A 16297-nucleotide genomic window follows, 5' to 3' on the forward strand; every position below is an offset into this window, starting at 1 on the left:
ATCTGTTACCCCTGATTTCTGATCTATTCTCCAGAGTTAAAGGTGCTTGCTGGTTTACCAAGCTTGACCTCAGGGGGGCGTATAATCTTATTCGCATTAAGCATGGGGATGAATGGAAGACGGCGTCTAATACTCCGGAGGGACATTTTGAGTACCTGGTGATGCCTTTTGGGCTCACTAATGCCCCTTCTGTCTTCCAGTGCTTCATGAATGATCTTTTCCGAGACTTTGTGGATAAATTTTTGATCATCTATCTGGATGATATTTTTATCTTTTCCAGGGATTGGGACTCTCATGTGGAACTTGTTCGGACTGTGTTCCGGATTTTGAGGGAGAATTCCCTGTATGTCAAGGGATCGAAATGCCTTTTTGGGGTACAGAGGATTTCATTTTTGGGATTTATTTTGTCTCCGTCAACTATTGAAATGGACCCGGCCAAGGTACAGGCCATTTATGATTGGGTTCAGCCCACTTCTTTGAAGGCCCTCCAGAAGTTTTTGGGTTTTGCTAATTTTTATCGTAAATTTATAGCTAATTTTTCTGGTATTGCCAAACCATTGACTGATTTGACTAAGAAGGGTGCTGATGTGCTGAATTGGTCTCCAGAGGCTGTTTCTTCCTTTCAGGAGCTGAAGCGAAGGTTCACTTCTGTTCCGGTCTTGCGGCAACCTGATGTCTCACTCCCGTTTCAGGTAGAGGTGGCCACTTCTGAGATTGGTGCAGGAGCTGTTTTGTCCCAAAAAGATCCTGTAACATCTAAAATGAATCCCTGTGCTTTCTTTTCCCGAAAGTTCTCCCCATCCGAACGTAACTATGATGTGGGGAATCGGGAACTGTTAGCCATGAAATGGGCATTTGAGGAGTGGAGACATTGGTTGGAGGGAGCTAAACATCAAGTCGTGGTCCTTACTGACCACAAGAACTTGATTTACCTGGGAGTCGGCCAAACGCTTGAATCCTAGACAGGCTAGGTGGGCCTTGTTTTTCACACGTTTTGATTTTGTGGTCTCTTTTCTTCCGGGCACCAAGAATGTCAAGGCAGACGCCCTCTCTAGGAGTTTCTTTGCTGATTCTCCTATTATGACCAAGCCTGCTACCATCTTAGGTGAGGGGGTGGTTCTTTCTGCCATCTCGCCCGATTTGAGACGTGCTCTGGAAGAGTTTCAGGAGGACAAACCTGAGCGTTGTCCCATTGGAAAATTGTATGTTCCTGACCAGTGGAGGAAGAGAGTAATGTCTGAAGTTCATTGCTCTGCATTGGCCGGTCATCCAGGTATTTTTGGTACTAGAGATTTGGTGAGTCGGTCTTTTTGGTGGCCCGCCTTGTCTCGTGATGTCAGGAATTTTGTGCAGTCCTGCGGGACTTGCTCCCGGTCTAAACCTTGTTCTCGCTCTAGTGGGTTGTTGATGCCTTTGCTGATGCCCAGGAGGCCATGGACCCATATTTCAATGGATTTTATCTCTGATATGCCTGTCTCTCAGAGAATGACTGTTATTTGGGTGATTTGTGATAGATTCTCTAAGATGGTCCATCTTGTACCACTCCCTAAGTTGCCATCCTCCTCAGAGTTGGTGCCCTTGTTTTTGCAACAGGTGGTTCGCTTGCACGGGATTCCTGAGAACATTGTATCTGACAGAGGAGTTCAGTTTGTTTCTAGATTTTGGAGGACTTTCTGTTCCAAGCTGGGAATTCAGTTGTCCTTCTCCTCTGCTTTTCACCCTCAGACCAATGGGCAGACGGAGAGAACAAACCAGACTTTGGAGTCGTATTTGAGATGTTTTATTTCTGCTGATCAGGATGATTGGGTTTCATTTTTGCCCTTGGCCGAATTTGCTTTAAATAATAGAGCTAGTTCTGCCACTTTGATGTCACCTTTTTTTTGTAACTTTGGGTTTCATCCTCGATTCTCTTCAGGGCAGGTGGAGTCTTCTGCCTGCCCAGGTGTTGACACTGTGGTGGAGAGAATGCACCAGATCTGGGACCAAGTGGTGGATAAGTTGTCTCTCTCCCAGGAAAAGGCCCAGTGGTTTTCCAACCGGCATAGGACCATTGGTCCCCGGTTTAAGCTGGGTGATATGGTTTGGTTGTCATCAAAGAATATCTCTATGAAGGTGGCTTCTCCAAAGTTTAAACCTAGATTTATTGGACCTTACAAGATTTTGGAGATTCTTAATCCAGTCTCGTTTCGATTGGCTCTTCCTGTTACATTCAAGATCCATAACGTGTTTCATAAGTCTCTGTTAAAGAGGTTTGTTGAGCCAGTAGTTCCTGTGGTGGCACCTCCTGACCCTGTATTGGTTGAAGGTAATGTGGAATGTGAGGTTGAGAAGATACCGGACTCTCGTCTTGCTAGACGGAGACTCCAGTATTTGGTTAAATGGAAGGGTTATGGCCAGGAGGATAATTCTTGGGTCTCTGCATCCGATGTTCATGCCAAAAGATTGGTTTGTGCTTTTCATCGGGCCCATCCTGATCGCCCTGGTGGCGAGGATGAGGGTTCGGTGACCCCTCCTCAAGGGGGAGGTACTGTTATGAGTTCATTTTCTCCTTCACCTCTGATGTCTGATGAACTCCCTCTGCTGGTGAAAGGAGGTAGTGAAATTGATCTGGATGGGAAGAACCTGTCATCTGAACAGGTGGAGTGTGATTGGACATCCGGAATTTCTGAGTGGATATAAGGCAGTCGACGCCCTACAGAGTTGCTAGTGATCCTTTCTGCTCTGAGCTCTGACATCCAGTTTAGTTCCTGTCTACTAAAAGCTAAGTTTTTGCTCTGCTATTTTTCCATGAGATTTCGTCTGTTTACTTAGTGTTTGTGTTCAGCCTGCCCTGGTTGGGACGGCTGAACTCCATTTTTGTCTCTGATCAGTTGATCTCTTTGCTCTGTCTTCAGAATATACCTGAGTGCTGATATAGTGATTTTGATGTCTAGTGACTTCAGGGCCTTTTCTATCAGATGTGTTGGACATTATTTTTGGCAGGGTTTTTTGCGTGATTGCAGCCAGCATCTTTTCTGTCCTTTCCTATCTAGTTAGTTGGGCCCCATCATTTTCTCAGCCTGTCTTTCTGTCTGTGTTTGTGTTTTCATCTGTTTTTCACCGACAATACATGTTGGGGGCTGTCTATTGCTTTGGGGTCTGCTCTGGGGCAGTTTAGATTTCCCCTTTCTTTCTTTAGGCTTATTTAGCTCTCCGGCTGTGACGAGGGGTCTAGGGCACCGTAGGAACCCCCCACGGCTACTGTTAGTTGTGGTGAATAGGATCAGGGGTCTGCAATTCGCTAGCTACCAAACTCTCCGGTTTTCCGGACTTAGCTTGTGTTTTTGTTTTTTCCTCCTCCGGTGACTCATTCATAACAGTGGGATGTACAGGGCAGCAAATATCATATTTATGCCATAAACAGAACAGACCAGACAAACAAATCTTCCATCTGCATCAATAGAAGAGCTGTCACACACAAACGGGATGGAGCGATGAATTAGAATGCGATCAACCCGATTATTGAATGCGAACTCCGCCATGGGCAACAAGGAACACTAATTCTCCTGCTGAGACATGGCAAGACACCGCAAAATCTGCTCCAGTGACTGATTGGTCCTCTCTGTCTGACTGTTGGTCTCGGAGTGATAGGCAGAGGAGAACGTCAAGCAAATACCCAATCTCTTGCAAAACGCCCTCCAAAATTTAGACACAAATTGCACCCCTCTTTCAGACACCACGTTCAAAGGCACGCCATGCAACCGTACAATGTGCTCAATAAACAATTAAGATAATGTTTCAGCATTAGGTAGTCCTGCCAAGGGAACAAAATGCGCCTGTTTGCTAAACCTGTCAACCACCACCACCGAGACCACTGTTTTGCATTGGAAAGAGGGAGATCAGTGATAAAATCCATGGACAAATGAGTCCAGGGTCTATCCGAAATTGGCAATGGCACCAATTCCCCGGCCGGCCGGTTATGGGAGACTTTAGCACGAGCACACGTATTGCAAGCAGACACAAACACGGTGATATCAGAAGACATGTAGGCCACTAAAACAGTCTAGCAATGGCTCTCTGAGTGGCCGAGACACCAGGGTGCCCACTGAGAGCAGAGTCGTTGAACTCCCAGAGCACCCTCAACTGATGCTGAACTGAGCTTGTTATCAGGCAATGACAGAGGAGCAAGAGACTAAGCCTCACGAATTTCAAGCTCCAATTCGGAGGACACCCCAGCAACGACCACCCCATGCTGAAGAATGGAGGAAGGAGGTTCGGGAGGTGATATCGGATCCAAGCTGCGAGATAAGGCATCGGCTTTGACATTCTTGTAACCGGGCCGAAAGGTGATTGAAAAAATGAAAGCATGAAAAAAAAAACGACCACCTAGCCTGTTTTGGGGGTCAAACATTTGGCAGACAAAATGTAAAACATGTTCTTGTGGTCCGTAATCACCGTGCCTCCATTCTTCAAAAGCCAATTTTATGGCCAACAATTCCCGATAATTTCTCTCCACAGGAGAAAACTTCATGAAGAAAAAGGCACATGGTCTTAAATTAGTCAACGTAACGGGTCTCTGAGACAACAGCGCCCCCACTTCCACCTCTGATGCGTCCACCTCCACAATGAATGGTTCTGATGGATTGGGTTGAACCAGCACAGGAGCTGACAAACACTTCTTCAATGCAGTGAATGCTTCAACTGCTAGAGACGACCAGACTTTAAGATCAGCCCCCTTACGAGTGAGATCGGTGAGTGGTTTGACCATCTGAGAAAACCCCTTGTTAAATTTCGGATTGTAATTGGTGAAACCCAAAAAACGCTGAAGACCCTTGAGGTCTCTGGGTTGCACCCAATTAACAATGGCCCAGCGGCGTACCGTCAATAGTAACAGACCATGCAGCTGCTTTGGGGCCCGGACAGGTGAGGGGGCCCGGATGGGTGAGGTGGCCCGCGACGGCTGCTGCGGTTTGGCAGCTGTGCTGACACAGTACTATCTCCTTTAATTAAATGTAAGCACCGGCCGCTGTATGCCCCCTTGCCCCGTGATGCTCCCCTTTCCTTGTTTCCTGGTCAGCAGTTGGCTGAAATCTCTGGCTGGATTTGCATAAGAACACCACGCCTCCTGGCAGCCAGAGAGCAGCACACGTGCATTGCAGGAAGCAGAAAGCAGAAAACATTCATGAGCCTCTCTCACTCAGGCAGAGGGACACACACACAAGACGGTGAGCCCGGCTGGGGGTTGATTATTTTTTGTTAAATGTGTCCCTTCACTGTGCTGGCAGCCTGGCACTTTACATTTACAATGGCTCTGGCTGCACTTTGCACCTTAGGGAGGGTGGCCCGGCTGCACGCACTGTGGAGGGGGCCCTGCATGCAATGCAGGTGTGTGTGTGTGTGTGTGTGTGTGTGTGTGTGTGTGTGTGTGTGTGTGTGTGTGTGTGTGTGTATATATATATATATATATATATATATATATATATATATATATATACACACATACACACACACACACACCACTGAGCCACCAATGATTTATTCTGCCTTGCTAAATGTCTGTGTTATATATACTGACAATCAGCTACTGATTTTTTTTTTTTTTTTGTGGGGTGGCCCATTCAGACTTTTGCTATGGGGCCCCATGATTTCTATGTACGCCCCTGCAATGGCCTGTACCTTTCCGGGGTCCATACGAAACCCATTGGCAGAGAGGATGAACCCCGAAACCCAAAAAGTTAAGCTCTTGGACACCAAATGAATACTTCTCAGGTTTAGCGAACAGGGAGTTCTCCTGTAACCTATGAAGAACCGCACGTAAATGACCTATGTGAGATTCTTTGTCAGGAGAAAAAATAAGAATATCATCCAAATATACAACCATAAAGCGCCCAGTGAAATCAGAAAATACATCATTAATTAAGTTTTGAAACACCGCAGACGTGTTCATTAAACCAAAGGGCATGACTACATTTTTAAACAACCCCAGAGGTGAAAAATGCTGTTTTCCACTCTTCCCCTTCCTGAATACGGATAAGGTTATACGCTCCACTGAGATCCAACTTGGAAAATCACTTAGCCCCGGTTGTAAAGATCTGGAATAAGTGGGAGAGGGTAAGTATTTCTCACCGTAATCTTATTTAGTTCCTGAAAACCGAGGCAAGGGCGTAAACCACCATCTTTCTTTTTAACAAAAATGAATCCAGCAGCCACAGGAGAGACAGAGGGACGGATGTGACCTTTGCGTAAACTTTCTGATATGTGATCTTTCATAGTGGTGCATTCCGGGCCAGAAAGATTGTACAAACGGGCCTTGGGCAATTTAGCACCCAGAATCCGATTAATAGTACAATCATAGGGGCGATGTGGGGGTAAGACCTCAGCCTCTTTTTCGGAAAGCACATCTCCAAAATCTTTCATGTGCTCCGTATTACCCTCCAGATTAATGGAAGACACCAGAACAGCAGCAAGACAACCATTAGAACAATTAGGCCCCATTTAACAATATCACGAGATTCCCAGTCAATAACAGGATTATGCAACTGTAACCAGGGGAATCTCAACACTAGTCCAGCTGGAAGGTTATCCAGAACATAACTTGAAATTTGTTCCTGGTGCAGGGAACCCACCTTGAGGAGAAACTCTTCAGAGACAAACTTAACCACATTTTGAGCCAATGGTGTCTTATCAATGGCAATGATATGAATGGGAGTCTTTAGCCTAACTGTCTCTAACTTACTCTTGGACACCAGACGAGAGTCAATAAAGTTCATGGATGACCCACAGTCCACAAAAGCTGAAGTGGGTACATAACCATCTCCACAACAAAGTTCCACCTCTAACAGAATCTTTTGAAATGAGGAAAATGGTACCTGAGAGTCTGGGTGACCTCCTCGACAATCACCCAGACTCGGCAGCTTGATAGCAGGTGAGCAAGAGGGGCAGTCCTTCTTCCAATGTCCCGGATTTCCACAACAGAAGTATATTCTCCCTTCATGTCGCCTCTTCCTCCTTGAGGTTAGTGGCCCCAACCTCCATAGGTTCTGCATATGGCATCACCTCAGACTTAGCAGGATATACTGGAACCTCTCGCTGGATTACTCCTCTCTCCTGCAATCTCCGATCCATGCGAATGGCCTGGGTCGTGGCCTCTTTCAAAGAACAGTGGTGGATGAAGAGCCAAGGCTTCCTTAATATGATCTGAAAGTCCTCTCCTGAACTGGCATCTTAAAGCAGAGTCATTCCAAGACACCTCGGTAACGCACCGTCTAAACTCTGAACAGTACCATTCTGCAGTGAGCTTACCCTAGGAGAGACCCATGATCGTGTTCTCTGCCACCCTGACCCACTCTGGTTCATCATAAATCAGTTCTAAGGCCTCAAAGAACCTATCCACAGACGTTCATTCAAGGGCAGTAAAAGGTAGGGAAAAAGCCCAAGTCTGAGGACCCTCCCTGAGTAGACATAATCATCCCCACCCGTTGACTCTCATCTCCTGAGGACCTTGGTTTTAAGGGAAAAGAGTAACTTGTAACTCTCTCTGAATATACGAAACTTCTTCTTCTCTTTGGAGAAAGTATCTGGGAGCCTGATCATAGGTTCAGGAGAGTGCAAAGAAACATCAATGAGATCAGATTGCCTTAATGCTGATTGTGTCATGGAACTCTGAAAAGATTTAACAGCTTCAAAAAGTTCCCCCTGGAGTTGATTATGAGAGGTGGCAAGGGCTCTATGTTCTATGGACAAATCTTGCATAATTTGGGTCAAACTTGACATCTGATCCGCAAGAGTACAAAGCGAATCCATGAGAGAGGAGAAAAATGTAAGGCCAGTTATAATGTCACGCTGTGCCACTATGGGTTTCTGCATGGTAACAGAAACTACACTAGATGGCAGCAGAGTGGAGAATGAACAGAATCCTGCAATGAAGCAAACCAGCAGTAGCACAGCGAAGCGACCACTAGGTGGCAGCGGAGTAGTCAGAAAGCCGAGTCAATACCAGAGAGTAGCGCAGTACCAAGGGGAAATGCAAAGTTGAAAGTCAGGTCACATGCTAAGGTCAGAATGCCCGAGAAACAGCGGATAAGCAGAGGAGCAAACACAAACTGGTAGTCTGAACAAAGGTCAGTAAACACAGGTCAGGTCAGATGAGCGCAGCAAGACAGATCAGGTACTCACCAGAGCCAGCTACACACCAAAGGCAAGTAATATAACTGGCACAGCACACAGGTTGCAGCACAGAGATATAGCAAATGTGAGCCGAGAACGAGGCAGGGAGCGTTAACCCCTGACATGACCAGACCGGGAAAGGAGAGACAAGACAAAACCCGGCCTGGATCATGACAGATGACACCAAAACTTTTTCTCTACTCATGGTTAGTGGTTGGGTGAAGCCATTTATTGTCAAACTACTGTTTTCTCTTTTTAAATCATAATGACAACTTAAAACTTTCAAATGACCCTTAACAAAAATTCACATACCCAGGTGATTTTGGCCTGATAACATGCACAGAAGTTTACACAAATGGGCTACTAATGGTAACTTCCTCACCTGTGACCTGTTTGCTTGTAATCAGTGTGTGTGCATAAAAGCTGAGTGAGTTTCTGAGATCCAGACAGACTCTTGCATCTTTCATCCAGCCACTGACTTTTCTGGATTGTGAGTCATGGGAAAAGCAAAAGAATTGTCAATGGATCTACAGGAAAAGGTAGTTGAACTGTATAAAACAGGAAAGGGATACAAAAAGGTATCCAAGGAATTGATAATGTCAGTCAGCAGCGTTCAAACTGTGATTAACAAATGGAAAATCAGGGGCTCTGTAAAAACAAAACCATGGTCAGATAGACCAATAAACATTTTGTCCACAACTGCCAGGAAAATTGTTCGGGATGCAAAGAAAAGCCCACAAACAACATCAGCTAAAATATTGGACTCTCTTAAAAATAGCGGTGTGGCTGTTTCAAGATGCACAATAAGAAGGCACTTCAAGAAAAATGGGCTGCATGGTCGAGTCACCAGAAGAAAGCCATTACTGCACAAATGCTACAAAATATCTTGCCTACAATACACAAAGCAGCACAGAGACAAGCCTCGAAACTTCTGGAACAAGGTAATTTGGAATGATGAGATCAAAATTGAACTTTTTGGCCAAAACTATAAACGTTACAATTGGAGAGAGGTCAACAAGGCCTATGATGAAAGGAACACCATTCCTACTGTAAAGCACGGAGGTGGATCGCTGATGTTTTGAGAATGCGTGAGCTACAAAGCCACAGGAAACTTGGTCAATGTTGAAGGAAAGATTAACGCAGCATGTTATCAGCAAATACTGGAGACAAATTTGTAATCAGCAGCCCAGAAGCTGCCCATGGGAAGTACTTGGATGTTCCGACATGACAACGATCCAAAACACAAGGCCAAGTCGACCTGTCATTTGCTACAGCAGAGCAAAGAGAAGGTTCTGGAGTGGCCATCTCAGTCTCCTGACAGTTCATGCTAGACAGCCCAAGAATTTATAGGAACTGGAGGCTTTTTGCCAAGAAGAGTGGGCTGCTTTGCCATCTGAGAAAATAAAGAACCTCATCCACAAGTACCACAAAAGACTTCAAGCTGTCATTGATGTTTGAGGGGGAAATACATGGTATTAAGAAATGTGGTATTGAACTTTTGATCAGGGTCATTTGGATGTTTTGGGTTGTCATTATGATTTAAAAAGAGAAAACACAGTAGTTTGACAATAAAATGCTTCATCCAACCACTAACCAGTAGTGGAGGAAAAGTTTTGTTTATATTATTATTATTTATTTATATAGCACCATTGATTCCATGGTGCTGTACATGAGAAGGGGTTACATACAAATTACAGATATCACTTACAGTAAACAAACGAACAATCACAGACTGATATAGAGGGGAGAGGACCTTTCCCTTTTGGGCTTACATTCTACAGGATGATGGGGAGGCAGTGGGGATCATTGCAGGCTGTAAGCTTTCCTGAAGAGATGGGTTTTCAGGTTCCGTCTGAAGGACCCGAATGTGGTTGATAGTCGGACGTGTTGGGCCAAAGACTTCCAGAGGATGGGGGATATTCGGGAGAATTCTTGGAGGCGGTTGGGTGAGGAGCGAATAAGTGTGGAGGAGAGAAGGAGGTCTTGAGAGGACCGGAGATTACGTGAGGGAAGATATCTGGAGATTAGTTCAGAGATATATGGAGGAGACAGCTTATAGATGGCCTTGTAGGTCAGTATTAGTAATTTGAATTGGATACGCTGAGGGAATGGGAGCCAGTGAAGAGATTTGCAGAGGTGAGAAGTGGAGGAGTAGCGAGGAGAGAGATGAATTAGTCGAGCGTAGAGTTAAGGATGGACTGGAGAGGTGCGAGGGTGTTAGCAGGGAGACCACAGAAAAGGATGTTGCAATAGTCGAGGCGGGAGATTATGAGGACATGCACAAGCATTTAAGTAGATTGAGGGTTGAGGAAAGACTGATTCTGAAAATATTTTTGAGCTGGAGACGACAGGAGGTGGGGAGAGCTTGGATGTGCGGTTTGAAGGACAGGGCAGAGGGGTTACTCCGAGGCAGCGGACCTCTAGTACGGGGGAAAGCGTGATGTCGTCAATTGTTATAGATAGGTCGAGTAAGGAAGATCTGTGAAATGGAGGGAAGATGATCAGTTCAGATTTGTCCACATTGAGTTTGAGGAAGCGAGAGGAGAAGGAGGAGGATATGGCTGATAGACACTCTGGGATTTTGGACAGCAGAGAGGTGACGTCTGGGCCAGAGAGGTAGATCTGAGTATCATCGGCATAAAGGTGGTACTGGAATCCATGGGACTTTATGAGTTGCCCCAGGCCAAGTGTATAGATTGAGAAGATTAGGGGTCCTAGAACAGAGCCTTGGGGGACTCCAACAGAGAGAGGGTGGGATGAGGAGGTGGTGTGGGAGTGGGAGACGCTGAATCTGCGGTTGGAGAGGTATGAGGAGATCCAGGATAGGGCGAGGTCTTTGATGCTAAAGGAGGAGAGGATCTGTAGTAGGAGGCAGCATTCATATTCTCTGAAAAAAGGCCATGAAAGCAAAAATGCTGCCGAGGTATGGAAACTTTTGAGCACAACTGTACACATAGAACTAGTGGGATGGCTGTAAAGATGCTTGACTCCCAATATAAATGATGTTTTTTTTTTGTTTTTTTTTAGAGATTTGATGTGCAAGTCATGAGAAATCTAGTGTGCATTGTGGGCACTACTTCTTCCTTGTGCATGGACACACCCACAATGCACTTCTAGCCTTATTTGCATACAGCTTCTACCCTATATTTATTTTGACTGGCACATCGGATTTTACAAAAAAGGTATCATTTTTATTGGGGGACAAGCGCCTATATAGCCATACTGCTACCTCCATATATAAAAATATATTGACAGGTTACCTTTAAAGGGGTTGTTTAGTTTGATATAATTAATATTAATTCATTTTGACATGTACGGACAGGTACCTTTAAAAGCCGGGGTCACACTTGCGATGAATACAGACAAGTGCTATTCCATAAAACATCGCACAGCACTCGGACAGTATTAATCTATGGGGCAGCTCCCATAGACGTTATCCTTCTCGGCCGTTTTCAGCGTCTGAGTGAAATCGCACAGACACCATAAGCATATGAGTGTGATTGACACAATGCACATCACTCGGATATCATCCAAGTGTGACCCCGGCCTAATACAGACACCCAGCATTGAAAGCTACTAGGTTTTGTCATTGCTGCTCTGTTCTTGGTCATGAATAGAATATAAGGAAGGACAGCAGTGTAGACTGACACTAAAAACAATGAGTGGAGGATGCATAGAAATATACAGAATGGGTGACACATACACTAATACTAATACCTCAATCTCTCTCTTTTTTTTTTTTTTCTTTAATGTTTCCAGCCAGAAAACATAGTCTGTGTGTCCCCTGTCAGCCACATGGTGAAAATCATAGACTTTGGCCTTGCCCGAAGGTGAGTTCTGTGGCTTTAGTGTATCTTGGCAAGAGATGCAGAAACCTTGCCAAAATTTCTGCAAGAAATTACTCAACGTGCACACGTAGCCTAGAGCTATGTGCACACAGTGCATTTTTAATGCGTTTTAGAGGTGTTTTTTCTGCCCACAAATGGTCCAAAAATGCTATGTAATCCTTATGCAAGTGTTGTGCACATGATCAGTAAATTTCCGTCAGTATTTGCAGTGGATTTTTTTCTGCAGCATGTCAATTCTTTGTGCGTTTCTGCACCTATTGAATATAATACAAAAACCTCGGCACACAAAATTCAAATGAAATTCAAATGATCAAAGATCAAAGTTTATTGTGTTTCACAATTCCTTGAAAAGATAGACCATTAGGTTTACAAGTGATCCACAGAAAAAAATATTCAACGTTTCGGCTATAACACCTTTTTCAAGAATTTATCTGTGGGAATAATGATCCATAGACATCAGAATGTGGTGCATCATATAAGACACACAAACGTGGATTGCCAGTTGGGACGGTCCGTGGATCGCGTGTAAGTGCACTCAGGTGGCCCGTGGGACGTGCCGCCAATCTCCTTGAATCCTTCTCCAGGTTCCTTGTACGTAGCTCCTCAGAAGGAGTATGCAGAAAATCGCCAGGAGTCTTAACTCTAGAAAGAATAGTAGTGGTCTCTTCTCCTGGTGATTTTCTGCATACTCCTTCTGAGGAGCTACGTACAAGGAACCTGGAGAAGGATTTAGTGCACTTACACGCGATCCACGGACCGTCCCAACTGGCAATCCACGTTTGTGTGGCTTATATGATGTACCACATTCTGATGTCTATGGATCATTATTCCCACAGATAAATTCTTGAAAAAGGCGTTATAGCCGAAACGTTGAATATTTTTTTCTGTGGATTTGTCACTTGTAAACCTAATGGTCTATCTTTTCAAGAAATTGTGAAACACAAACTTTGATCTTTGATCATTTGAATTTCATTTGAATTTTGTGTGCCAAGGTTTTTGTATTATATTCATTGTTGGACTTTACCTCTGAGCACCAGATATTAAACAGTGAGCACCCCGTTTATCTTCAATATATTTCTGCACCCATTGACATCAATTGAGTCAGTCAAATCCGCAGCAATAAAGCAGGTGTAAAAATGTTTTCGGATTTGCCGAGTTTTTTTTGCGTTTTATCGGCTTCCTATGGTGTTTTCCACACTGTCATCTGTGTGACAGCATGGGAAACACCGGCATGGTAGTTCTTATCGGCAGTAATGCTACCACCGGTAAGACTGTTGGTCAGAGTGCTGCGGGATCATGCTGGCAGATGTCAGCGTGACCCCGCAGCTGGGACTGTGGTCCGCAGGCATAGGCCGATAAGACTAATGCTCCCTTCGGGCTTCGTCTGCTGTCACTGATAACAGTGACAGTAGGTGCCACTGATGGAAGACATAGTTTCATCTGCTGGCGCCTGTGCTCACAGAAAAAAAAAAAAAAGTAAAATTGCATACATATTCAAATAAAAATAAAACCTCATTATACTCTCCTTAATGCCCAATCCCCGATGCCCTCGTCTCCTAGAAATAATGTAAAATAATAAACCAACATATACTCACCTGTTCACCATAGTCCACGTAATCCAAGTGTCTCACGACGATCTCACGTGTAGAACAATCACATCGGGAGATGTGACTGCTTTACCCGGCCACCGTCTATACACTGACAGGAGGTAATTGCTCCCCCAGTGTATCACTGGGCTGCTGTGAGAGCTCACCAGAGTTCATCAGCTCCGATGCTCTCACTTACGGCATCGCTGCATGAAAACTTTCCCACGCAGCAGTAGTGCCGTAAGGGAGATCACAGGAGCAGATCAGCTGATGAACTCCGGTGAACTCTATCACTGCAGCTCAGCAATACACTGCAGGAGCCATTACCTCCTGTCAGTGTATCGCCGGCTGTCTTTGAGAGCAGTCACATAGGATCGTCGTGGGACATTATGGATTATCTTCTTAGCAGACAGCTGAGGAATTTTGTGGTTTATTATTTTATTTTTGTTGCAGGAGATGTTGGCATTGGTTGGATTAGGCGTTCGGTGAGTATGGTTTAATTAAGATTATTAAAGGAGTCAATGTTATTATTGCACATAAAGGACTTTATTCTGTGTGTGTGTTTTTATACACTATCACTATGGCGTTAGTAATGGATATGTGTCTTATAAAAGCCTCTCCATTACTATCCAATGGGCTTGAGGTCCCCTTACAATACAAAGGTGACATCAACTCCATTTGTCACCGCTACAGGGCAAATGGGAAGAGCGAGGCTAAGCACCAGATTTGGCGCATCTTATAGATACACCTTTTCTGGGGTGGCTGAGAGCTGATGTTTTTAGTCTGGGAGCAGCCAACATACATTTCTAGGCTATTAATATCATCCCGCAACTGTCTGCCTGGCCTTTGTTGGTTAGATTTTATACAGGGACCCTATGTCAATTTTTTTCTGGTGTCCCGCTGTAAACTAGCCAGTAAAGGCTAAGCAAACAGCTGTGAGCTGATATTAATAGCCTGGGAAACTTTATGGCTATTGGCTCCTTCCCAGAATATTACCATCAGCCCTCAGCTTTCCCTCTGCTGGTTATTAAAATTATGCAGGAGCCCACATAATTTTAACCCCTTACCTACAATTGACGTAATATTCCGTCCATGTGACCCTAGACCTAATTACCATGGACGGATTACGTCACCGCGATCAGCGGCGCCCACGTGGTGAGCGCCGCTGATCGCGGCCGAGTGTCAGCTAATTATCATAGCTGACACCAGGCACAATGTGTCAGGGGCGGTCACGGACCGCCCCCGACACGTTAACCCCTTGTACACCGCGATCAAACATGATCGCGGTGTTATGGGGGTTAAAGGGAAGCATCGGCAGGGAGGGGGCTCCCTCCGTGCTTCCCTGAGCCCCCCACGGCAGCACAATGTGCAGCGCTGCTGCGGGGGGCTCCTTTCCTGCAGGTCCCCGGATCCAATATGGCGACGGGGACCTCCGGGGGCCTGCAGGAAGCTGGCTTCCTCAGTGCCTGCAAAGCGCAGGCATGAGGAAGCCTGTGCAGTGCCTGTGACAGATCGCTGATCTGTCACAGTGATCTGTGATGTGACAGATCAGCGATCTGTCACAGGACAGTTATGTCCCCCCTGGGACATTGTAATAAAGTGTAAAAAAAAAAAAAAAAAAAAAATATTCCCCAATAAATTCATTTTTTGGAAATAAGAAAACAATAAAAGTACACATATTTGGCATTGCCGCGTCCGTAACGACCCGTCCTATAAAACTGTCCCAATAGTTAACCCCTTAAAAAATAAAAAACGAAGCAAAAAATAATGATTTATTATCATACTGCCGAACAAAAAGTGCAATAACACGCGATCAAAAAGACGCATATAAATATCTATGGTACCACTGAAAACGTCATCTTGTCCCGCAAAAAACGAGCCGCCACACAGCATCATCAGCGAAAAAATAAAGTTATAGCTCGCAGAATAAAGTGATGCAAAAATAATTATTTTTTATATAAAATTGTTTTCATTGCATAAAAGCGCCAAAACATAAAAAAACGACCTAAATGAGGTATCGCTGTAACCGTACTGACCCGAAGAATAAAACCGCCTTATAAATTTTACCGCAACCGGAACGGCGTAAACGCACCACCCAAAAGAAATTCATGAAACGCTGGTTTTTGTAAATTCTGCGTCCCAAAAAACAAAATAAAAAGCGATCAAAAAGTGTCACATGCCCGAACATGATACCAATAAAAGTGTCAACTCGTCCCGCAAAAAAAATAAGACCTCACATGACTCGGTGGGTCAAAATATGGAAAAATTATAGCTCTCAATATGTGGTGATGCAAAAACTATTTTTACAATAAAAAGCGTCTTTTAGCGTGCGACAGCCGCCAAACATAATAACCGCCATAAATAATAAATCAAACCCCCCATTATCACCCCCTTAGTTAGGGAAAAATAATAAAATTAAAAAAATGTATTTATTTCCATTTTCCCATTAGGGTTAGGGCTAGGGTTAGGGTTAGGGCAAGGGCTAGGGTTGGAGTTAGAATTGGGGGTTTCCACTATTTGCGCACATCAGGTGCTCTCCAAACGCAACATGGCATCTGATCTCAATTCCAGCCAATTCTGCATTGAAAAAGTCAAATGGTGCTCCTTCCCTTCCAAGCTCTGCCATGCACCCAAACAGTGTTTTACCCCCTCATATGGGGTATCAGCCTACTCAGGACAATTTGCAAAACAACTTTTGGGGTCCTATTTCTCCTGTTG

General features: G+C 44.7%; 1 protein-coding gene across 3 annotated transcripts in view; it reads left to right on the forward strand.

The window, feature by feature from the left end:
* MYLK2 (myosin light chain kinase 2) overlaps positions 1–16297 on the forward strand; it is an 86601-nt gene that overhangs the window by 52812 nt on the left and 17492 nt on the right. For all 3 annotated transcript variants that reach the window (XM_073580753.1, XM_073580752.1, XM_073580751.1), the window contains exon 8: positions 11905–11975. In XM_073580753.1, coding sequence (XP_073436854.1) covers positions 11905–11975 — 71 coding nt within the window. The remainder of the gene's footprint in view (positions 1–11904; positions 11976–16297) is intronic.

The sequence above is a fragment of the Dendrobates tinctorius genome, unplaced genomic scaffold (assembly GCF_039654945.1).
Source record: "Dendrobates tinctorius isolate UK_male_01 unplaced genomic scaffold, ASM3965494v1 ptg000065l, whole genome shotgun sequence".
Taxonomy (NCBI): domain Eukaryota; kingdom Metazoa; phylum Chordata; class Amphibia; order Anura; family Dendrobatidae; genus Dendrobates; species Dendrobates tinctorius.